General features: G+C 41.7%; 1 protein-coding gene across 5 annotated transcripts in view; it reads left to right on the top strand.

The window, feature by feature from the left end:
* Nucleotides 1-24,729, top strand: part of kifap3a (kinesin-associated protein 3a) — a 209,501-nt gene that overhangs the window by 96,893 nt on the left and 87,879 nt on the right. For all 5 annotated transcript variants that reach the window (XM_059647846.1, XM_059647844.1, XM_059647848.1 and 2 more), the window contains exon 10: nt 4,246-4,404. In XM_059647846.1, coding sequence (XP_059503829.1) covers nt 4,246-4,404 — 159 coding nt within the window. The remainder of the gene's footprint in view (nt 1-4,245; nt 4,405-24,729) is intronic.

Genomic DNA, 24,729 nt, shown 5'->3' with positions numbered 1-24,729 from the left:
TTTAGCTGGAGGAAAGCAGTCAACCTATGCGAGTATGGTTGCCACAGCATTCGTGTCGATAAAAACACTCTTGGAACTTGCTTGAAGAGAAAGCTTTCACTATTGTCATAAAGATTGACAATATTAATGTTCATGACAAATGGCTCCACACCGAACCATTCCCTGTTCACACTGGTGTCAAACAGGGCTGTATCATTGCCCCAACACTCTTCTTGATTTACCTCACTGCATTGCTTCAACTCCATGCTGGAGTGGAGCTAACTTACAGAACCTGTGGGAAATCACTTAGCCTCCACTGCCTTTGGGCCAAAACCAAGGTCACCCCAACATCATTGATCTGCAGTAAGCAGATGTCTGCACATAAACAAGCATCAAAGTACCCTACGCTATCATCACCTTTACAGAGACCTATGTGAGCATGGGCCTCACGCTGAACATCCACATGGTGAAGGTCCTCCACTAACCTGGCCCTGCATTGTGGAGCAAACCCCTGATCATCAAGGTCCGTGGGGATGCCTTAGAAAACATGGATCACTTCCAGTACCTTGGGAGTGCCCTGTTGGCCAGAGCAGCTATTGATGAAGAAATCCAATACTGCTTCTAGTATGCTAGTGCAGCCTTTGGCCTGAAGGAAAGGATGTTTGAGGACAGCACCGGTTCTGAAACCAAGATGATGGTTTACAGAGCTGACATGATTCCCGTCCTCCTATATAGCTCTGAGACATGGACTGTCTACAGCAGACACATCAAGGATCTGGAGCAGAACCGCCAATGCGGATCTTGCGCAAGATCCTGTGAATCTGCTGGGAAGAAAGACACACTGTGTCCTTAACCATGCCAACATCCCCAGCACTGAGGCACTGACCACCCTTGACTGGCTACAATGGGCTAGGCACATTGTCTACATGACTGGCACGAGATTTTCCAAGAAGATGCTTTATTCCAAAATGGTAGGCAAGCATCTGATGGACAGAGAAAGCACTTCAGGGATACCCTTGAGACCTCACTGGCGAATTGTGATATTCCCACAGACACGTGGGAATCTCTGGCCCAAGACTGTCCAAAGTGGAGGAGGAGCATCCAAAAAGTCTTCGAGCACCTGAAGATTTGCCGTCAGGGAAAAAGCATAAACCATGCGAAAACAGCAGAAGGAGCGTTCTGCCACTTACAGGCCTCACCCACCCCCTCCCATGACCACCACCTGTCCTAAGTATAACAGCCTGTGGGAGCTGTGTCAGTCTATACAGCCACCTGCAGACTTGCCATCAGAGTGGAGGAGAGTCATCGTCATCTGTGAGGGATTGCCGATGTTTATTGAATCGCCAAGCATTCAGATTGTTTGTTTTTGTTTTGTTTGTTTGTTTCTTGCTATCTGGACACTAATCCTGAAGTGATAGGGTGGAACACCCCTATCTAGCATGCTAAATAACTTGTATATGCAAAACTTGAGTAAGTTTGGGTGCTGTGGTGTGATTCTTTAATCATGTATCTGTAAGAATTTTGCTTTTGGCAGACCTGTTAACAGTTATAGAGATATACAGTACAGAAACAGACTCTTCAGTCTAACTTGTCTTTGCTGACCAGATATCCGAGATAAGTCTAGTCCCCATTTGCCAGCATGTGGCCCCTATCCCTCTAAAACCTTCCTACTCATATACCCATCCAGATGCCATTTTAAATGTTCTTTGTTCTTTCACTGTTACTGGTTCAAAATCCTTGAATTTCCACCCTAAAGTAGTTGTGGGTCAACCTATATCATATGGGTCATAGCAATTCAAGAAGGCAGCTCACCACCTTGTGAAAGACAAGCATAGACAGGCAATAAATGCTAGCCCAGCCAGTGGCACCCACGTCCCACCAGAGAATTAAAAAATGCTAACTGGCAAAGATAACGGAAACCTTATCGTGGTTTTGTAAAGGTTGTCCATCAATTGAAATTTTGTAAAATTTCAAGAGAAAGCTTAAGGTTTTCATTTTGTTTAAAAGGTGAAAATGTTCTGAGTAAGTCACTGACATTGCTTAAGTTAACCTTTTAATGTTGCTTGCCAAGCAGTTGTTTTCCGTGACAGAATGTAACGCAAAAGAAGTCAGAACTAACAACCACATGCTGTCTGTGGAAGTAAGCAAGCTGCTGCTGAGTAAACTGAAGTCCCCACCTTCAAGTTTTCAGTTAGAAAATCCTGTCACCTATGTTCAGGACAACATTGGGCACGTACGCTGGAGCTGCAAGGTGAAGGGTCACCTTGGCAAAGCATTTCACAAGGGTGTACATTGAGAAGATATTCACTGATAGAAAAAGCAGTCACAGAGTATAGTTTTTATACAGCAGCAAGACATAGAACATAGAACATTACAGCACAGTACAGGCCCTTCGGCCCTCAATGTTGTGTCAACCTGTCATACCAACTGTCTAATGAAAATTCACAAAGGCTTTGTAGTCAAAAACTACAATTGAATATAGCCTCAGTGGGCTTGGAGGTTGACAAACGAGTATCAGTCAGTGTGTTGAGTGGCAGATAACCTTGGATTCATGTTCATATTAGACTTCTATCTGCAGGATGTCTTGTTTTCAAGTGTCAGTCCAATGTACATATCTCTGTGCCTACCTTGTGTAGAACCAGCCATGAGAACTTCAGAAATTGTGCAGGAGCTTGTGTTTGTCCTGAGTAACCACAGGATCAGAACAGCATCCCTCAATTGAGAAAGAACGTGGACATTTCAGAAACTCCCTTGTCGAAGTTGGCTTGATTGAACATATGCGATAGATACAGAGGAATTGAGAGAGTGGGATGGAGTCTTTACAGGAAGCAGGATGAAAGGATATATGGTTCAGGTAGCTGTGGGTTTATAGTGGATATTAGTGGCCACTAACCGAGTATACTGCAGCACCGTTGTCGACAGGGGACCGACCCATCTCCTGCAATTCTGCCCTCACCCCGTCTCTTCCCTTCTGCAATAGGGTTCCCCTTATCCTGACCTATTATCACACCAGCATCCACACCCAGACATCATCAGATTGGTGGTGACGGAAGTGGCAAACACACATTCCCCTCACCTCCCTTGTCTGCCTTTTGCAGGGACTGTACCCTCTGAGACATCCTGGTCCACTCTTCCTTCACCCCCAACACCTCCCACAGCCTCACGGCACCTTCCCCTGCAACCAGTGAAGGTGCTACACCCGCCCATTTACCTCCTCCCTTCCCAGTATCCAAGGGCCCAAACATACCTCCAGGTGAAGCAGCTCTTCACCCGCGCTTCCCAGAATCTAGTCTACTGCATGTGCTGCTCACAATGTGGTCTGCTCTATGTTGGGGAAGCAAAGTGTAAACTGGGTGACCACTTCTCAGAACATCTACCTCCTACTTGCAAAAAAGACCCTGAGCTTCCAGTTGCCTGCCACTTTAACACACCCTGTTCCCTGGCCAACATCTGTGCCGCTGGCTTGCTGCAATGTTCCAGCAAAGCTCAACGCAAGCTGGAAGAACAACACCTCATTTTCCGCTTGAGGACCCTGCAGCCCTCCAGACTTGATATCAAGTTCAAATAATTTTAAGGTCTAACGTCCTCTTACGTCGTAGTCCCCTACCCCATGCACCAGGCCTTGTTATCTCACAGCCTGCCATGACACACTATCCATGGTCAGTTACTAATAGTCCCCATCAACAGGGCTATCCCACCTCCTCGCCAGATCGTTGTCAACTCCTTTGACTATCCTACTGCTGTTCTCTCTCTTCGGGTTCTCTCCTTTATCCTAAATTGCATTGCCAATATGTTAATCCTTTTATGTGATCAGGGTTGTTGAAACAACCTTTGACAGTTAGAGTTTTCAGGAAAACAAATCATTTTAAGCCAGCATTTTCAATTGAAGTTGTATTGATGCAAGATGTGTATGTGGATCTATGTGCTGGAAGGCTACTTTTGTGAAACTGAGTGATTTCCTCATCCCAACGTTGTGGCTATTTCTATAAATAGAAATAGTGTAGCATGTGTAAAATGCACATCATTTGTAATGTTTAATTTGTTTGTGTTATTTGACTTACCTAGGTTTGTGTGATGTGTAACAAATCATCTTATTGTTTATGCAGTTTATAAACTACTTTGAAACCTCTGAACTTTAGGCCATAACCATGAAAATCAATTTGAGCTTTACAATAAATTTATTGATCAAAGACTTAGAAGAGGAAAGAGCTGTATGTGCTAAGACAGCAATACTCTATTTATTTATCTTTCTTAAATTGCAGGTAGAGCTGAACATCATTGACAAGCTGTCAAAATTGGTGCCTTGTGAACATGAGGATCTTTTGAATATTACCCTGCGCTTGCTACTGAATCTGTCTTTCGACACTGGTCTTCGGAATAAGATGGTCCAAGTGGGATTACTCCCAAAATTGACTGCCCTCATAGGTAATTTTCATAAGCATAACTAATAACCTAGGTTCTCTCAATTTTGTCTTTCTAATGTACCTATTCTGTATGATGTGCTGTATGCATGACTGGCGAAGGAAATAAATACCATGAGCATAGGTTTATTAGATGGGTTGTGATCCAAACATGAAGAGATAGTTGTTAGCCCTACTGAGCTAAATCCTCACTTGCTGTGGAGAGGCAAGGGTTGGTGAGATGGAAGATTAGCACATGAAGAAAACTTTAAAGGAAATTGGTTATAGTTGTGTTGTGAACTGGTGATCTCAGTTGCACATTAATAGAATGCAAACACTTCTTTTTCATGAAAATAAAGGGTAAACTTTCAGGAGCTCTAATGTGATTACAGATAATATTTTCTTGAAACCTGTAGCCTGCACAACCTCTTGCTGCTTTCAGTTGTCAGTAAGGAATGTGATTAAATTTCATCATTTAATCAAACATTGTCATACCTGCCGAAGTTGCAATTTGTAAAGCAATGTATGAAACATTAAGAGTAGGAATACATAATTCAGCTCTTTGAGCTGTTCAGTTAGGCCATGACTAACATGCACCTCAGAGCCCTTTTTTCCCCCCCTTTGCTTCGTATCCCTGTTTATGTTTAACAAAAATGTATCTGTCCTGAAGCTTCAATTGTCTCAGCAATCTTGCCTTGTTGGCAAGGAGAGAGTTTGAGTTTTATTACCATTTGTGCATAAAAGTGTTAAAGCGTCATGACCACACCTGGCGTGTTGTCAGAATTGTCTATGAATTGGAATTCGTATAACTTTGGTTTTTAGTTTGAGTGATTCAATATTAACAATAACCCCAGTATCACAACTCTGTTTTAAGGAAGATAAAAGGTATGTTTATTGCAGAACTATCATTGTTGAAAGTCATTTGAATAAAAGCTGGTAAATTAATTATCCATGATAAAGTTGCAAAGTTTAAAAGTAAACAAGGATAAATGATACTGTTTCATCTTTCACAAACTGCCGGTGTTTCTGGCTAAGCCAGTACTTGTTACCTGTTCTTAATTTCCTTGAACAGAATTGCTTACTAGTTCATTTCAGAGGATAGTTGAGAAGCAATAAGATTGCTGTGGATCTAGAGTTGTATGTCAAACAGATAGGTAAAAAAGTGATGAGTTTTCAAAAGTAGACCCAATGAGTTTTTACAGCAATTGATAAGTATCTGAGTTGCAACGCTGAAACTATCTTCCAATTGCTTATTTGTTTATTAATTAAATTCAAATTCCACCAGTGACGAAGATATGATTTGAACAGTCTGTGTTTTGGATTTACTCATCCAGTGACATGACCATTGTACAATCACCTCCCTCTTAAAGGTGGATGTAAGATCAGTCTAATATTATTGCAGCCTATTGCTGAAGTGAATGGCTTCAAGTCTTGAATACAACAGTTGTGTTGATAACAAGGTGTGGAGCTGGATGAACACAGCAGGCCAAGCAGCATCAGAGAAGCAGGAAAGCTGACGTTTCAGGCCTAGACCCTTCAGAAATGGAGGCAGTGAAGGAGGTTGTGAAATAAATAGGGAGAGCAGGGAGGCTTCATTTGAATAATTAGTGCCTATCTGTCAGGTAGACTTAAGATATGAAGGAGATAGAGGTATTAATTTGTTTCTTATTAGGTCTGTGGTAATGGCCCTTGCAAATTGTCTGAACTCTTTCTGAAAACAGTTGATTTCTCAAATCCTTTTTGTTGTTCCATTGGTTCTCTTTCCTAAATGGTGTCTTTCGGAGTTATCCTTGAGAGTCTGTGCTCAGTGGTTATTCTCAACCTGTCTTATACAGGTTGTGTTGAAATTCTTCTTTTGTATCCAGCTGTAGTTTAAAAGCCAGCAACTTCTGAATATTTTAAATTCCATGAATTGGGTATTCCAGTGATCGCTATACTCAACTATTCAAATGAGTGCTACGCTTAATCTTGACCCCAAACAAGATGGGGCTTGTGAGATTTCCTCTCGATTTCACTCAACATTTCAGTTGTTACTGGACAGTCATTTGGAGAGAGAGAAAGTGAGCCAGAAGCAGGCTCCTTGCAGAAAAATGCTGCTGGTGACTTATGCTGTTGAGATATGGAACTGATTCTTGGCAGCTGAGGCTCAGGAAGAAACCTCAAGAACTATTGGATAGCTCTCTGCAGTTAGGATTCAGCGGAAGTCCCACGGAGCTGTAAGTGCAACTGTGTATTGTAGTTATGGCTTGGAAAAACCCTGGAAGTTGTGAAGGGCTCAGAAGGAGTCTACAAATAATTAAAACCACAGTGCACCTGAGAGTAGGCGTTGGAAAAACCCAGAAGCAATATTTGCTTAGTGTAGCTGAACAAGACTAGCACTCAGACAGGGAAAAATCTACAAGTATAAAAGTAATTCTGGCTTGGTAAAGCTGGCTGCCTGTGAAAATCTAGAGTTGAGAGAGTAAGTGCACTTTCAAGAATACAGAGGAGCATACTTTCAGGAATCAAAGTGAAGTACCAAAGGAGTGATTGAGGCAATCAGCAATGGAATGTCTTTTGAGGGAATTCCAAAGCTAGCTATTTGCAAGAGAAGAATTTGACTTTTTAATAATGTTTTAATCAGTTTTGATGATCCACAGTGTCATGAATGCCTATGGGATTGTTTAGAAATCAGTAGGATTTGTCCTCACTGCATTTGCTAGCGGACGTACTCTGCAGAGTGCTGACCAGTTTGTTACTTATAAACAAAAACAGAAATTTCTGGCGAAACTCTGGCAGCATGTGTGGGAAGAAAGCAGAGTTAATGTTTCAAATCCAGCCACTCTTCAACTGAAAACAGCGAGGAAAACCTGGAACAAAAACGAAGTTGCTGGAAAAGCACAGCAGGTCTGGCAGCATCTGTGAAGGTAAAAACAGTTAACTTTTGGGTCCGGTGACTGACCCTCAGAACTGATGGTTACTGGGAAGACGTCAGTTTATATGCACAAAATAGGAAGGTGGGTGGGGTAGGGAGTAAATGATAGGACAGAGCTCAAAGAGAGAGAAAGACGGTAGGACAGACGGAGGAGTTGCTAACGATCAGGCTGGAATGGCCAAAATCTGTGTTTCTGGCTTGTTTCAGCCCAACGCAAGCTGGCGGAGCAACACCTCATGTTCCGCTTGGGGACCCTACAGCCCTCTGGACTCAATGTTGAGTTCAATAATTTTAGGGCCGAAATGCTGTCATGTCCCCTGCACTGCACGCATGCACACCAAACAATATTGAGTTCAGTCAATCGTCACATGTACTTATCGCCTTCATGCTTTTCTCTCTCTGAGCTTCTGACTCCACCTAACTGCTTCATTCTCCCCAACCGTTTCTTCAGCATAAACCCCACTTCTTCCAAACTATCAGTTCTGATGAAGACTTTGTCGAAAACAGAAGAGATTTAATGTCACAAGTCCACTGACTCATTATCGTTGGATGGTGACTGTTTTTCTTCCCACAGATGCTGCTGAAGTTTGCTAGCAATTTCTGTTTTGCCTCAGATCTCCATGTGCAGTTATTTGGTTTATTTCTGTCATCTATTTCAAGTTAGTTCTAGATGTTAGAATGTAAATTGTTTTATGGTATATTGTTAATTCTCTTCCTGTTCTAATTTTCTGTAGTAGAAATTATTATTCAAAGCTCTGAAATCTTATGTCTTCTTTGTCTCAATAAGTACCTGGGATCTCGCACTTTAATCATTTAAAATTGTCAGGCCTTAGTCAGATTATAACACAAATTTGGTGGTTTGGTCGAGGAGTCTCAAGATCAAAACTCAAATTGGCTTTAATCTAGAAACTGTTGTATCATGTTTTTATTTTAAATATTGGGTTGCCTAGGCATGGTGTGCAAACCCTATCCATTGCTTTTTAGTCAAGGTAATTAACTTCCGACTGTCTCAGCTATTGACTTGAATAGCTCTGAAACAAACTTAAATGGCTGCCAATGGCTTCATCTGATGAAGAGTTACTGGATTTAAAACATTAAGTCTGCTGTCCTCCCACAGATGCTGTCAGACCTGAAATTTGCCAGTGATTTCTGGATCTATTTCAGATCTCCAACATCCACAGTTCTTTGTTTTAAATTAACTTAATTGGCTTTCTTTTGTAGTGTTGTGTTGAACTAGCAAGAGCCATTTTCCAGGGGAGTCATTGTCAAAGGTTAGCTTACCATTAAGAATGTCGGTTGTATTTCAAAGGTCTTGTAATTTTTCCCTGACAGAAATACTGTCTAGTTCCGATACACAAAATACACAAGCATAGTCATTTGACTTCTGGAAGCAGAATTTCCTAAGATTGCGTCCATTTTAAAGGCAGATGGGTTTTCTTTCCAAAATGCTTAATGTAATTAATATAATTGTAGCATCATATTCAAATGCCCTTGATTCCCCCATCAGAAGAAATAATTTATATATCTTTACCCAAGCAATTTATTATACTATTTTAAACACCTTTGATCAGATCAGTCCAGAGGAAGGGTTGCTGGACTGGAAACATTAACTCTGATTTCTTTCCACTGATGACGCTAGACCTCTTGAATTTCTGTCCAGTAATTTCTGTTCTTGTTTCCAATTACTAATGTTCTATACTTTAAGAAATGTCTCAAAAATGAACTACAGATTGACTGATGCTGAGAAATACATCTGTATAGGTTATTTGCTGAGTCAGTAATGTCTATATTTTTCTTCCAAGACAACATAATTCTTACCATACTTTCCTATTCCCTTCCCTTCCAATTTATTTTCCTTCCTTCATTCATAATCCAGTGTAATCTTCAACATTGATGAAGTTTCTTCCTAAAACATAAGACCTAAAATGTAAAATCTGTACCTCCACGACCCTGAGGGAAAATCTGTTTGTTGTACTGAAATCCTTGCATTTCATCCAGCAATATTTGTTTCTCATGATTGAGGTAGAGATACTAGCTATCTATTATCTAAAATCAACAGTAAATGTTGAAAATGCTCCCTACAGGTCAGGTAGCATATGTAGAGGGAAACTACGACCAAAGATAATGATCAGGTTGATGATCCTTCTTCCGAACTCCTCTGTCTGTCCTATCCCACCTTTTAATAAGTTTAAACAGTGGTCCTATTGCACTGTAATCTTGGTTCTTTGAATAAGAAAACACCATCTTTCAAGTCTGTTTTCTTTTGTATTTTCTTGAACCTGGCAACATTCTCATGAATATAAAATGCAAGGCTGGATGAACACAGCAGGCCAAGCAGCATCTCGAGATGCTGCTTGGCCTGCTGTGTTCATCCAGCCTCGCATTTTATTATCTTGGAATTCTCCAGCATCTGCAGTTCCCATTATCTCCAACATTCTCATGAACTTGTGTTTGTATTACCTCAATATTTTTGGTGTCATGTGATGTTCTTTAGTGCACATTTACTGTAACTGATATGTTAGATTTTATTCACATTCATTTTTTTGATATCCCAGGCCTCTGTTTATGCTTAGTACTAATTGGATACCAAAATTGGATTGATAGGAGACAGAGGGTCGTGGTGGGGAGTTGGTTTTCTGACTGGAGGTCTGTGACCAGCAGTATTCCACAGGGAGTGATCCACTTCCGTTTCTCACCTATACAGTTGATCTAGATGAGAATATGAGGCATGGTTAAGTTTGCAGATGACACCAAAATTGGTGGAATAGTAGACAGTGAAGAAGGTTATCTAAGATTACAAGGAGATCTTGGTCAATTGTGTCAGTGGGTTGAGCAGCGGTAGATAGAGTTTAATTTGGCTTAATGCAAGGTATTGCATTTTGGTAAAGCACAGACAGGAGTTACAAAAATTAAAAAGTTGAGCCTTCACTAGTTTTGTAGAACAGAGGGACTGAGGGGTTCACTTGCGTAATTCTTTGAAAATTGCATCACAGGTAGACAGTCGTTAAGAAAGCATTTAGCACACTTGCCTTCATTGCTCAGACCTTTTAGTATAGGAATTGGGACATCATGTTAAGGTTGTTCAGGCTGTTAGTGAGGTCCCTTCTCAGGTACTGTGTGCAGTTCTGGTTGCCCTGCTATAGGAAGGATATTAATAAATTGAAGAGGGTTCAGAAAAGATTTACCAGGATTTTCCAGGAATGGAGTGTTGAGTTATAAAAATGGGCTGGGACTTTTTTTCCATTGGACCGTGGGAGATTGAGGGGTGACCTGCTACAGGTTTATAAGATCATGGACATAGATAAGGTGAATAGCATGGTTTCTCCCCCCCAGGGTAGGTTCAAAACCAGGGGACATACGTTTAAGGTGCGAGGAGAAAGTTTTAAGAAACACTGGAGGGGCAACCTTTTTACACAGATTTGTGTGTGGATGGAATTGCCACATGTAAAAGATGTTTGGATAAGTATATGAATAGGAAAGATTTTGGAGGAATGTGGGCCAAACGCAGGCAAGCAGGACTAGTTTATTTTGGGATGTGGATTTATTGGACCAGAGTCTGTTTCCATGCTGTATGACTTTGACTCTAAGATTATATCATTTGACTCATACTGACATTGAATTTTACGTTTCACTTGGTTCATCATTTTAATAATATCTCATTGCAGCCTCCTTTCGTTTACTTAGACATTTTCAACTAAACTTCAGATCTGTTCTGCCTCATGTCTGGAGCAGATGGGACTTGAATCTAAGCCTTCTGGACCAGAAGTAGGAATACTATTACTGTGTAGTAAGAACCCTCCTTTTAGATCCTTTAGCATTACTTCTTTGGCTGCTAATGCAAGCCATTTTGATGTTATGTGCAAATTTTAATATCACTCCCTCTGGATCTAATATACAAATCATTGTTGTAACCCAAGGAACAGAAGTAGCCGGAGAAGAATCCTTTAAGACAATACCGCCCATTTCCAAATAATCTGGAAAACCTATCTGTAACACCTCATTTTCTCTCAAAGAATTTTTAATCCGGTTGTCATTCTGAGTTCCATCCCACTTAATCTCCTCTAATAATTAGATGAGAGGTACTTTGTAAAAAATAAAATTCCCTAGTGTCTGTGTACAAGCATTCTGCTACTTCAGTGACCAAGACTGTTATATCCTCAGAATGCTGTTCTGGCCAGAGCACCAGCATGGGTGGAAAGACCACATCATGACGATGTTCCAAAAAAAGTGACAGTTTATATCCATACCCTCCCTGGTGGCCCTGTAAGGCTGACTTAAGCTTCTACAGTTAAGAAAAGCAGTGCAAAGAAAAGCAGCATTTCTCCAGGAAGGCTGTCATAAACCTCTGCATTGCCTACTACAAATTTCAAAGATCCCAAGGCAAATGGACAAAATTGAAGCGACCCAAGAAATGTTTGCATTCTTTTGAATACAGATTTGCTGGATGATTAGAGACTGGCCAATGGAGCACATAATGTTAAAAAGCTATGCAGAGCAAATCAATGTCATTACAGGTTCTGAAGAAGGGTCACTGAACTTGAAATGTTAATTAGGGGGAGGCAGCGGCTTCGTGATATTGTGGCTGGACTGTTAATCCAGAGACCCGGGATAACATTCTGGGGACCCGGGTTTGAACCCCACCACGGCAGATGATGGAATTTGAATTCAATGAAAATGTGGAACGAAGAATCTGATGATGACTGTGAATCCATTGTCGAGGGTCGGGCAAAAACCCATGTGGTTAACTGATGTCTTTTAGGGAAGGAAACTGCCTTCCTTGCCTGGCCTGGCCTAAATGTGATTCCAGACCTACATCAATGTGGTTGACTCTTAACAGCCCTGTGGGCAATTAGGGATGGGCAATAAATGCTGCCTAGCCAGCAATGTAAATAAATAAAAGGTTAATCTGCTTTCTCTCCAGAGGGACGTCAGACCTGCTGGATTTCTGTTTTCGTTTCAGATCTTCAGTTTCCACTTTTGCTAATTTTGTTACTACCCCTTAACTCTTAACTAACATTGAATCATAGAATCCCTACAGTGTGGAAACAGGCCATTTGACCCAACAGTTCACACAGTCCCTCTGAAGAGCATCCCAACCAGACCCATTCCACTAATTTCCCATGTCTAACCCACCTGACCTAAACGTCCGTGGGCACTATGGGGCAATTTAGCACGGCCAACCCACCTACCCGCCACATCTTTGGAGTGTGGGAGGAAACCGGAGCACCCGGAGGAAACCCACGCAGACACGGGGAGAATGTGCAAACTCCACACAGACAGTTGCTCGATGTTGGAATCGAACCCGGCACTGTGAAGCAGCAGCGCTAACCACTGATGGTCAAGAAACAGCAGGCAAACCAAAACAAATTCTGTTTCCCAACATGACTGAAAACAAAAGTAAGGCACATTAACTTTACGAGTGTAGTACCAGATGAAAGCCTCGTTAATTACTGCTGGATTTGGTTGTTTCCCATCCTGTGCCACCAGAATTTGTTGGTGGGTTTACGAAACTACTGTAAGTTACGGGCCCTAATTGCATAACATAGTTATTTTTAAGTAAGATAACAAAGTGTGAAGCTGGATGAACACAGCAGGCCAAGCAGCATCTGCTTGGCCTGCTGTGTTCATCCAGCTCCACACTTTGTTATCTTGGATTCTCCAGCATCTGCAGTTCCCATTATCTCTGTTATTTTTATGTATTTATTTGCTCTTTGACTCCTTCGGCAGGAGCTAAATTGAAACCTGTTCAAAACTGTCAATAGGTGAGCAGAAACACAAATTCTTTTCTCACCTGAATGTTGTTCCATGAGCCTCCCAGTCATGTTTTAAAGAAGTAGGGTGTTAGGTGTACACCATTAACTCCAAAAACTACAATTGTGATTTTCTTCTGAAAAAGATTCAACAGTGACCTCTAGTGGAAAATGTTTCCACACAGTTTTCATTCCTGTGGCTACTGCCTCAATTGCCAAAGACCAGCTGCCACTTCTTGCGTAATATGTTAATTGGTAGGTTGTTGAGTGCATCATAACCACAAGTCTAGCTATTAATACAAATATAGGTTTTGGCATATGAAATAAAAGCAAAATTATAACCTTTCCAGTGACTGCATTGTGAATTTTTCCAGACACATGGATAGCTAAATAGTTGATATGACACACTGTTTTAGCTTAATACAGGTTTAAGCTTTCTTTTTAAGACAACTTTTTTTGTTTGCTGACTTGACTTTCGGTTGTAAAATATAACCTTATGAAGATGACTAATCGGCTCTTGATTTACAAAACAATGATTCATTTACTGTAGTTAATCTGTTTCTAATGCAAGAGTAGTCCTTTAGCTCATTTCAGAGCGAAGGAATTTTTTCCAGCCATAACCATAACCAAGCCCTCTAATTGGCATGATCATAGCTATTACTGATGTGTCTAAACAGCTACATTTTTATTTTGAGTGATATTTAAACTCTGGTGCCTATCCTCCTATGCTTTTGGAGCTTAGGAATTGTGAAGAGTTCTGAGTTGAAATGTTGATGCCCTAAAAAGTAATTGGACTAAATCTGCAGCAACAATACTCTTGAAAATCATAAGAATATCGTAAGAAAAGAGGTCTGATTTGGATTTAACAGGATTTTTTTTTATCTAGACAAACCAGCACTTGCAATAATAAATATCACTTCAATATTAAATAAACAAACTGGTGGAATCCTTCATTTGAGTTTAATTTTTTTTCACTTTTAGATGTTCTTACTCCTCTTAATTTCATGGCTATCAATCTAACATTACACTTTTATCAAGTGATTTCTGCTCCTGTTTTTAGCCCCTAACCAAAACCTTTGCATCCCTGTTACTAATTCTGTTTCCCCCTTCTGGTTGTTGAAGCTGAACCAGGCATTGTGTAAGTTTCCTGTTTTGTTCGACTGATTTTTTTTTTCTACAAAACCATCTATACTCTTGCTCTAGCCCTTTAGCCTTCTGCAATCTTGCATTCCCTTCTGTAAATTCACATTCTCTGCTTGCTTGTAAATCTCCTTCTTCCAAACCATAACTTTTAGCAGAACCTTCACCTTTCTCAAAAATCTCTTGCTTGCCACCTTGAAAGGTTTTTCGAAAAGTCACGTCTTTGGTAACTTGGAGATAGCAAAAACTGCTGGAATCACAGCAGGACAGGCAGCATCAGAGGAGCAAGAGAGTTGATGTTTCGATTCAGGATCTTTTTTCAGGACTGGGGAGACGGAAGGGAGCTGGGAAGTAAATGGAGGGAGGAGGGGTGGGGCTGGGGCAAGGTAGGTGGTATAGTGATCGGTGGATGTAGGTAGGGGGCAGTGGAGATTGGTCAGTAGAAAAGGTGGGCAGGATAGGTGGGAAAGAAAAGGGACAAGTTGTGTCAGGTTCAGGAGGCAGGAATGAGATGGAGGGTTGGACATGGGATGAGACTGAGTGTGGGGAAATTTTGAAACTGATGAGTTCTGCATTCTGGTCATCAGGCTGTCAGCTCCCAAGGCAGAATATGAGGTGTTGTTCCTCCAGTTTGCGTGTGGCGTCTTAGTGACACTGGAATAGGCCTAGCTCGAACATGTCAACAAGAGTGGGAGGGGAAGTTAAAATGGTCAGCAACCAGAAGATGGTGTTGATTATAGCATACAGAGCACAGATGCTCTATGAATTGGTCATCGAATCTGCGCTTGGTCTCGCTGATGTACAGGACGCCACATTGAGAGCAACAGGTACAGTAGATCAGGTTGGACAACATACAAGTGAACCCCTGTCCGATATGGAACGATATGTAGCACCACTTGCAGTTGCAGGGAAAGGTGCCGGGAGTGGTGGGGTCAGTGGTGAATATGGAGTGGATGAGGGAGTCAGAGTGAGCAGTCCTGATGAAAGGCTGATAGGGGTGGGGAGGAATATATCTCTTTGGTGGGCTTGGATTGTGGATCGCGGAGGATGATATGCTGGATATGGAGGTTTGGTGGGTTAGTATGTGAGAACCAGGGAGACTTAAGATAGTAAGAACTGCATATGCTGGAGTCAGAGATAAGTGTCGAGCTGGATGAACACAGCAGGCCAAGCAGCATCAGAGGAGCAGGAAAGCTGATGTTTTGGGCCTAGACCCTTCTTCAGAAATTCAGACTCTGTTTTTATTTTTGTTTGGGGGAGGACATCTGAGGGGATCTAAGGGAAGAAGTGTGGGAAATGCAAGGGATGTGACTGAGGGCATTTTTGATCAGTGGAGGGGGAAGTTGTGGTCCTTGAAGTAGGGGGATATCTGGGAATAGAGCACTCCATCTTGGAAGCAGATGCAACAGAGACGGAGGAATTGGGAGTAAGGGATTGCATTCTTGCAGCATGGTGGATGAGAGGAAGTGTAGTCCAGGTAGCTACGGGTGTCAGTGGTTTGAAATAGATGTCGGTGCTGAGAAGGTTACTGGATACGGAAACAGAGTTCCAGGAAGAGAGGTATTGGACATGGTCCAGTCGAATTTGAGGTTGGGTGGAAAGGTATTAGTAAAGTTGGTGAGCTGTTCAAGCTCCACAGGGGAGCACGAGGCTGCGCCGATACAGTGGTCAATGTAGCAGAGGAAGAGGTGCAGGATGTTGCTGGCGTAATAGTGGAAGAGGGAGTGTCGGACATATCCAGCAAAGATGGCGTAGCTCGAGCCCACATGGGGTGCCCACAGCTATCCCTGTAGCTTGTAGGAAGTGGGAGGAGTTAAAGGAAAACTCGTTGAGGGTAAGGACAATTCCGTTAAGCAGATGAGGGTGTCGGTGAAGGGGAGACTGGTTGGGCCAGTGGGAGAGGAAGAAGCAGAGGGTTTTTAAGCTGTCTGTGTGGGTGATATAAGAGTACGGGAACTGGATGTCCATGATGATGACGACGATGAGATGTTGGGGCCTCTGGAATTCAAAGTCTTGGAGCAGGTGGTGGGTGTGGGTAATGTCCAGAATGTAAGTGGGGAGTTCCAGGACCGAGGGAAAAACTGAGTCAAGCTAAGCGGAGATGAATTCAGTGAGACAGGAGCAGGCAGAGACAATGGCTGTCAAGTTTGTGGGTTTTGGGAAGGAGATAGAAATGGGCAGTATGGGGTTATGGAAACAATGAGGTTGGAGGCTGTGGGTGGGAGGTCTCCTGAGGTGATGGATGATCTGAAGGATGATGGTTTGGTGATCAGGGGTGGGATCATAATCAAGGGGGCAGTAGGAGAAGGTATCAGAGTTGGCACCTGGCCTCTGCGACATAGAGGTCAGTGTGCCATACCATTACTGTACTCCCTTATCCGCAGGTTTGATGAGGTTGAGGTTGGAGTGGACAGCTTTGTGCCACTTCTGCCTACAATCCAACCCCATGACCAAAGAGATATTTCCGTCCCCACACTTATCTGCCTTTCATAGGGACCGCTCACTTCATGACTCCCTCGTCTGCTCCATATTCCCCCATTAACCAGCACCTTTCCCTGCAACCGCAACACCGCCTCCCTCACTTCTGTCCAAGGTCCAAAACAAGCTTTCTATATCTGACCGGGGATCACCTGTACATCCTCCATTCTGGTCTTCGGTACCCATTGCTCCCGATGTGGCCGCCTCTACATTGGTGAGACCAAGCGCAGACTTGGGGACCAATTTGCAAAGCACCTGCGCTGTGGCTGCTATAGTCAACAACACCTGGTTGCTAACCATTTTAACTCCCACTCCCTTGTTGACATGTCCATCTTGGGCTGCCTCCAGTGCCACAATGATACCACATGCAAACTAGAGGAACACCACCACATATTCCGCTTCGGGACCTTACAGCACGATGGCCAGAATATAGAATTGACCAGTTTCAAGATCTCCCCCACCCCTGGCTTCATCTCATCCCTGCCTCCTTGACCTGACACTACTTGTGCATCTTCTCTCCCACCTAACTGCCCTACCCTCCCCACTGACCTAATCCTCACTACCCCGCCTGCATTCACCTATCAGCATCCAACTTACCTTCTACCGGCTCCACCCCTCCTGTCTCTATTTATTTCCCAGCTCACTTCCCCCTCCCCATTCCTGACGAAGTACTGACCCAAAACATCAACTTTCCTCTTCTGATGCAGCCTGATGTGCTGTGTTCCTCCAGCTCCACTCTGTGACTTTTTGAGTCTTAGCAGGACAAATGACCAAAGTTGGTTTCTTATCATCTTCTATGCTGCGTTGCATGATATATTTCAGTGTTCAAGGTGTTACCTCAATAGAAATTGTTATCTGGATGGACAGTTATTTTTCATAAACAGTTTCATCGGCTGAAAGATCCCATCAAGATAGACGGATCCGAGTCGATGTTGCAGAGTGAAAGAATTATGTTGTATGTAGTTGTCACCTAATTTTCTATGACAGAATGCCTCGGATTGACCCTACAGGATTCATGTTGTCACAGCCTGCCAGTCCGTAAAAGACCCGTTTATGCATTCTGTCTTTTCTACCAGCTAGCCAACCTGCTATCCGTATTATCATGTTAACCTACACGACAAGGTCCTACTTTGCCAATAACATTTTAGGTTGCATTTTGTCTGATGGCTTAAATACAGAGAGACCTGAATATTCTTGAGCATGAAACACAAAGCATTAGCTTGCAGGTGCAAAAGTACTTAAGAAGGCAAATGGGATTTTTTTCTGGGGATTGGAGTTCAGAAATTGGGATATCTCATTACAACTGTACCGAGTGTTTGTGAGGCTCTACTTGGAGTGCTATGTACTGTTTTTATTCCCTGCATTTAAGATGGTATTGGGGGTTGCTTATCTGATTCCGTGGATGGATAAGTATCTTATGAAGAACAGCTAAACAGGATAGGCCTTTATTTATTCGAGTTTTACATGTTGGTGTGTTTGAGCTGGGAGATTTGAAAGGAGATGAAACATCTGCTATCTAGGTGACATCCTTAGCACTGTGGAGCCTTCTATGAAGCGCTGTTGTCATGTGCCAGTTTCAATTGAAAAGGCCTGGTTTTAGCTGTTTCTGGTAGGTGCCGGTTCTATCTGTGCATCGTAATGGTCAGTGTATGGAATCTAATTCTGTGTTTGGAGTCATTGGATGAGCGCCAAGCCTCCTAGAATTCCCTGGCTGTCCTCTGTTTGGCTTGTCCAATGTTTCAGTGTTGTCCCTGTTGAAAGTTCGGTTTTTCTTGTGTGTTGAAACAAAGGACATCTGGTGGTGCCGTTTAGGTACTGATGGATGTGGATTGCTAGTTGCCTGCCAGTTGGTTCCGTGTAGTGTTCTGTTTATTCTCCACATGGTATCTTGTAAACCACATTCGTCCTATCCATGATATCCATTGGGTCTTTTAACCCTAGTCAGTTGCTGTCTTTGTGTGGCTACCAATTTGTGTGCTGTCATGATTCCTAGCGGTTCAAGTAGTCTGGCTGTCAGTTCTGAGGTGTGTTTTACTTTTTACTTTCTACTGGGACAACACTACTATCATTGGACAAGCCAAACGGAGGGTAGCCAGGGAATTCTAGGAGGCTTGACATTCATCCACGGGCCCCATCAACAAACACATTGAATTAGACCTGATATGCCGACTGTTACGATGCACATCTGGAATTGGCACCTACCGGAAGCAGCAAAAACCAGATTGTATGAATTTGAACTGGCACAAGGCAACAGCGCGTCACAGGAAGCTCCACAGCACTGAGGATGTCACCTGGTAAGGGGACCAAACACATGCTATCAAACCTCCCAGCTTGGCGAACACACCACCAACTACAAAGAGCACCCGAGCTGCAAATCTTCACTCAAAGCCTGGGGGATGACCTTAGTGCAACATAAATGATTCATTGGTGAGGGCAAGGGAGAGGGAGAGGAATTGACAGGATAGATGTTTAGAAGTTTGCACTGCTGGGGGAGTCTTGAACTTGGGGACATAGTTACTGAACACGGGGATATTGATTTAAAGCTGAGATGTGAAGGAATTTTTTTGTGAAAGGGCTAGTGAATGTCTGGAATTCTGTACCTCAGAGTTGTGGGGACAAAATCACTCTACATATTTAAACAAGTGGTAGATTATGATATTTCAAAAATCAGTGTTAGGAGCTATAGTTAATGGCATGAAAGTGAAGTTGAGGCCTGGACAAATCAGCCATGATCATAGTTGAGTAGCAGGCAGTGCTTGAGGCACTGAGTGGCCTTCTCTAGCTTCTATTCCTTCTGACCTGCAAATCCAAATACCGTACATCTACTTGCTATTCTTTATCGACAACACACGTAATCCCTTAGAATTATAGCATCCCTGTGGTGCAAGTAGTGGCCACTTGGCCCATCGAGTTTGTAGCCAATTTGGAAGAGCATCCCACCCAGACTAACCTCATCCATGTAACCCTGAATTTCCAATGGCTAATCCACCTAGCCTACAGAACCATGAACACTGAGACAATTTAGCATGGCCAGTTCAGTAACTTGTACATCTTTGGACTGTTGGGGGAAACCCATGCAGACACGGGGAAAATGTGCAAACTCCACACAGTCACCCAAGGCTGGAATTGAACCCGGTTCCCTGGTCCTATGAGGCAGCAGCATTAACCACTGTGCCACTCTTGATTTGCTACAACTGCATGAGCTCGATCCATGGCTCAGGACAGGGCCTACTTTTCGTAGCAACAATACCAGTTTTTTTTTTTGAGTTGATTCATGGGATGTGAGTATCACTGGTTGGGCCAGTAGTTATTCCATCCCTAACTGCCCTCTGGGTAATTAGGAAGAGTTGACTGCTTTGTTGTGGGTCTAGAGCCACACATAGCCCAGACTAGGTAAGGATGACCAATTTGCTCCCCTAAAGACCAGTTGGCATTGGGTTCATGGTCATGATTAAACATTTATTTCCGGACTATTATGGTGGGATTTGAACCATGATCCCCAGAACATGAGACAGTTGATCCAGAGACCATGGTAATGATAATATCCTTTGGCCATTGCCTACTCCAAGTAAGGTACAGGTACTCCGGGGATTTGAACCAAGGATCTCCTGTTTGCGAGACAGATGCTTTAACCAACAAAGCCATGATGACGCTAATACCCCACAAACAGGAACTCCTTTCTTCATGAGTCTTTGAGCCAAATATTCATTTTGCTAATTTTGTGTACCCTCTTGTCAGTTAAAATGTGGCTCAGGTACTGATCCAGAGATGATTATCCTGGAGGCTCTGTTGCTCAATTTGGTGCCTCTTTACATTGTCTAAACAAGTGTTCAGGGATATTATCATACATCTCTGGAGCAGGTAGGACTTGAGCCTGGACTTCCAGGCTCAAAGGTAGGAGCACATCCACTGCACTGCAGGAACCCGTTTCTCTGCCGCTGGTGCCACTCTACATCACCAGCTGACTGACACCCCTACCCTCCCACCCAAACTTTCAAAGCAGGACCTCTTTTTCCTTGTTCTTCGTCCTTGCTATAAACATGGGCAACAACTGGATCCTCCCAATCCCGTCTTGTTTCCCTGCCTAGCCCTGAACTGAAGTATCAAACTCTGACATTGAGTAGGAAACATAATGTCTTGATTCTGAGAGTAATGTTTGCTCCCCCTCACTGTTCTATGATCAGTGACCACTATTCTTTTGCTCCTAACCCCCCTCCCCCAGTTGAATGACTTCCTCTATCATGGTGTATTCTAAACTTGCCAATTATGAGGATGGTCTCAGACACCCATCGGTTGTTTAAGTTCCAGCTGGTGCCATGGAGCAAACACTTTGATGCAGCTGCATGAAGATTCACTTCTGACTAGGGAGGTGGAATTTAATTTATGTAGTCCCAGGTGCTTGTTTGGAATATTTTTGAGATAACTGCACTATAATGTACAACTGGAATGTTACTACAGTAGCTGCAAAATTGCAAATATTTTTATGGGTTCTGAATTTGTTGTATCTCAACTTATCCCTAAATTACTGTGTTATAAATTTAACAAATAAAATTTATTTCATGATGAATTAATTTTTTAACCTTTTCTCATCTCCATGTAATTAATACATTTACAGCCACTTGATTCCTGATTTAAAGTTGCCTGCTGGTTGACAATTACTAGGACTTTGTTTTAAAAACTTTGCTTTCAGCTTCAAACACCCTTGGTCATTCATGTAGGTGCTGAACATCCTTTAACTTGCATCTTGTGTGAGTTAGTAAGTATTATGTATCTGTTCTCTGCAAGAAAACATTTCGTGTGTAATCAGGAAAAAGTTTTCACTTGTCCACAACCCCTTTCCCAACTGCTGCCCCAATTTCATGGTATTAATTTTTCATGGAAACTTGTTTTAATAATGTGCTGAAAAATGTAATGAGTTGAGTCTCTGGTTTTATGGAAAAGTCTCAAATAGAAGATCACATTACCCACTACTTGAGTTTAATAGTTTTTGAGCTAAGAATAAGAATCTCGATTGCTTATTGCATTCCATCTATTTCCCATTGCTTTTTTTTATAATCTTGATTTTCTTTCCACAAGCTTGATTAATGCTACACATTCTATCCAGGAAGTCTGTTGTACTTAACTTTTCTTCCCTAAATCAGGATAGTTTTAATGAAGAATTAGTTATAAACCAATTAGTAATTTTGAATCAGCAATTTTTGGAGTTAGGGTAGATAGTTGTTCAGTACCTGACTCCATCTTGATAGGTTGGAGAATAAGCTGTTTACTTTACATATAGATTTTGCCCGCAAAGTATTTATAGTCATTTTTTAAGAAAGATACTTATTTTGTATGCTTAATATTATTGAGAATAATCCTTGGGTTTGGGCTAGTGTAAACTATTTCAATGTTGCTGTTTTCAGTGAGAAATTACTAATGATATGCAGTCCTCTATCTTACATTACGGATGTAAATTCCAGTTCATAACTTTGTTTTCTTGCTGACACATTTCATAACACACCTGGGAGAGAAATCTGTATCAACCAATAGTTTTAATGTGACTTTTCTAGTATGTTTTAAGAACATGGAGCTGGAGTAGGCCATTCGGCCCTTCGAGCCTGCTCCGCCATTCAGTAAGATCATTGGTGATCTTTTCGTGGACTCGGATCCACTTAGCTGCGTTTTGGCTGAGTACACCTGCACCTGAAATGATATCCTTTCACTTTTCCCTGATGTGCTTCTTGAAATTCAGAAAACAAACACTGATTTGGATTGTCTCAGTTAAATGTCTGTTTACAGCAAAATTATAACTACTGTCAAAGTAGCATTGAGATTCCTTGCCTTTGAAGCTCACACCACATTTCTTTTAGAATTTGCATTCCATTTGGGTTCACAGGTTCTTGAATAGCATCTCCTGTTGGTGGCATTAGAAGAGGAAGCTGAACACCCCTTCTGACCTGTGTAGGGAACTATATAAATGATATTTATACTGTAACAGGCTGTCCTTGTGACTGAAGCAATCCCTTCGGAAAAAGGTAATAGAAGAATAAACTGGATTAGTTCTTTTTCAGAATTCCTGGTGTCTGTAATGTGAAGTTATGGTCTTGCTGTGTTTTGGATCACCGTCACCGTCCCTTAAGAGTTAATATTGTATGCAGCATATTGCTGTTTGTGTGATACTCTTTTTACTTTTATGTAAACTAGACAAGCATTGCCAAAATGTATGTATTGAACTTAACTACCTCACCAGACTTAGGGGTACAATTAATCTTGCAGATTACTATAAAAGAGGCCCTTATTGCTACTGTAGTTCTTCTTTAGTTTTAATAGACCATTTCTTGTTATTTTTAGGGCCAATCTTTTACTATTCAGCTTATAAACAATCATACATTTTTCCTACAAATGAAGTGAGGTAATGGCAGGGGTCAGATGTGGCAAAAACCGTAACTAAAACCATCTGCCACAGCTGGTGGGGGTGCGGTAAAGTTGTATGAGGATTGCTTGAAATTATTGATGGCAGTAAAATTTATGCTTCCTCCTGTTTTCTCAATTAAGTAGAGATGCTTTTTTCCCCTAATGTTGGACTGGGCACAGATGGTTTTAATGGATCATGTGCAAATATTACTGAAGTTTCTGTCTCTGTAGGGCACACTCCTTCAAGAGGATATAGTTTGCAAATAAATTGTTAACTGTGAAATACATATCACTTGTGAAATCCAGTAAACCAGAATATCTCTAAAATGATTAATTTGATTAATTGTTTCAAGTCAGTTTCGTACAATCTTCAGTGCCAGCTACCAAGTTCCGTTTTTGTCTGAGTTAGATTGAGCCCCACATTTATTAAATAAACTACCTAATTAAGAAAGTGATGTATTGTATTCTAAAAGATTATATTCCATTATCACCTGTGCATTTTAGCCCAAAAGTTGTTTCTTAAAATAAAACACTGAAGTAAATGTATGAACGTTTTTGAAGTACATTTGCCAAAACAGTTTTGGTTCTTCTTAAGGAGATTCCTTATTTCCCATTCACCTGTTTCTGCTTGATGCTTTCTTCTCACTTTGGTTCCATTTACATTATGCTACTGATCTGTAACTACAGTGTATGCAGCACAACTTACAGGTTTAGAACTAAACTGTTATTGGTACTTTGCTCTGTTCAGTGTGTTCTGCAGTGTACAGCTCAGTTCTATAATCTTTCTTTCTAAAAAAAAGTTAGAGCATAGTGGAGAATCTCTGACTTCTCACATTAAAATAGAATCAGTCCTTTTTCTGCGGTCCACTGGATTACATGAGCGCTTCAAGTTCAGTTTCCTGTTGAACGGTTTTAAAAAAAGTTTGCATCTGTATAGCACCTTTGACAACAGTCTGCTCTGTTTTACTTTACAGCCTATTAAATACTTATGATTGGAAGCCACATTTGTACTCTAAAACTAGCTGTATTGTACTTGCATTAAATTTGAAACAGTGTGAAATGATTTAATGATGCATATATCACAATTTGGCTTTTAATGTGCTTGGATGTTGTGATGTAATCTTATTACTCAGTTATGTTGTCTCATTCACACCCAAAGTCACACTATATGAACGTGCCGTGGCAATATAACTGTGACTTAGAAGGCAAAAGCTATTTGATTGCTCTCTTATTGTCAAAAGCACACTAAAATTGAAGATCTTTTCCCTCTGGATATCCCACTGTCTGTCAGATCACATGATTATAATCAATGGCAGCTATGTGACATCAAGGTGATTTACTCGCTCATACAAACATTTTGAAACATTGGAAGAAATGTTAGGTAGTATAACAAAGTTGCAGTCAATGTTGCAGTTACTAAATGTAGCAAATGCTTGTCATTTACAATGTACATGGATCTTTTATTACGCAAGGTTTCAATGTAGAATTGCCAAATGGCTTCTTTGATATTGGGATCATCTTAGTATAAAAGGATTGGACAAAATGGAATTTTTAAAGTGCATTCTGGAGAACGAATGTGCTAGTATGTAGATTGTCCTACTAGAGATGGCGCAGTTCTAGATTTGGTGTTTGTTGGTCAGCATAGACGTGGAAGGTTGAAGGGCCTGTCTCTATG

This window comes from Stegostoma tigrinum, chromosome 8 (genome assembly GCF_030684315.1).
Source record: "Stegostoma tigrinum isolate sSteTig4 chromosome 8, sSteTig4.hap1, whole genome shotgun sequence".
Lineage (NCBI taxonomy): Eukaryota > Metazoa > Chordata > Chondrichthyes > Orectolobiformes > Stegostomatidae > Stegostoma > Stegostoma tigrinum.
This window is presented reverse-complemented; position numbering and strand designations above follow the sequence as displayed.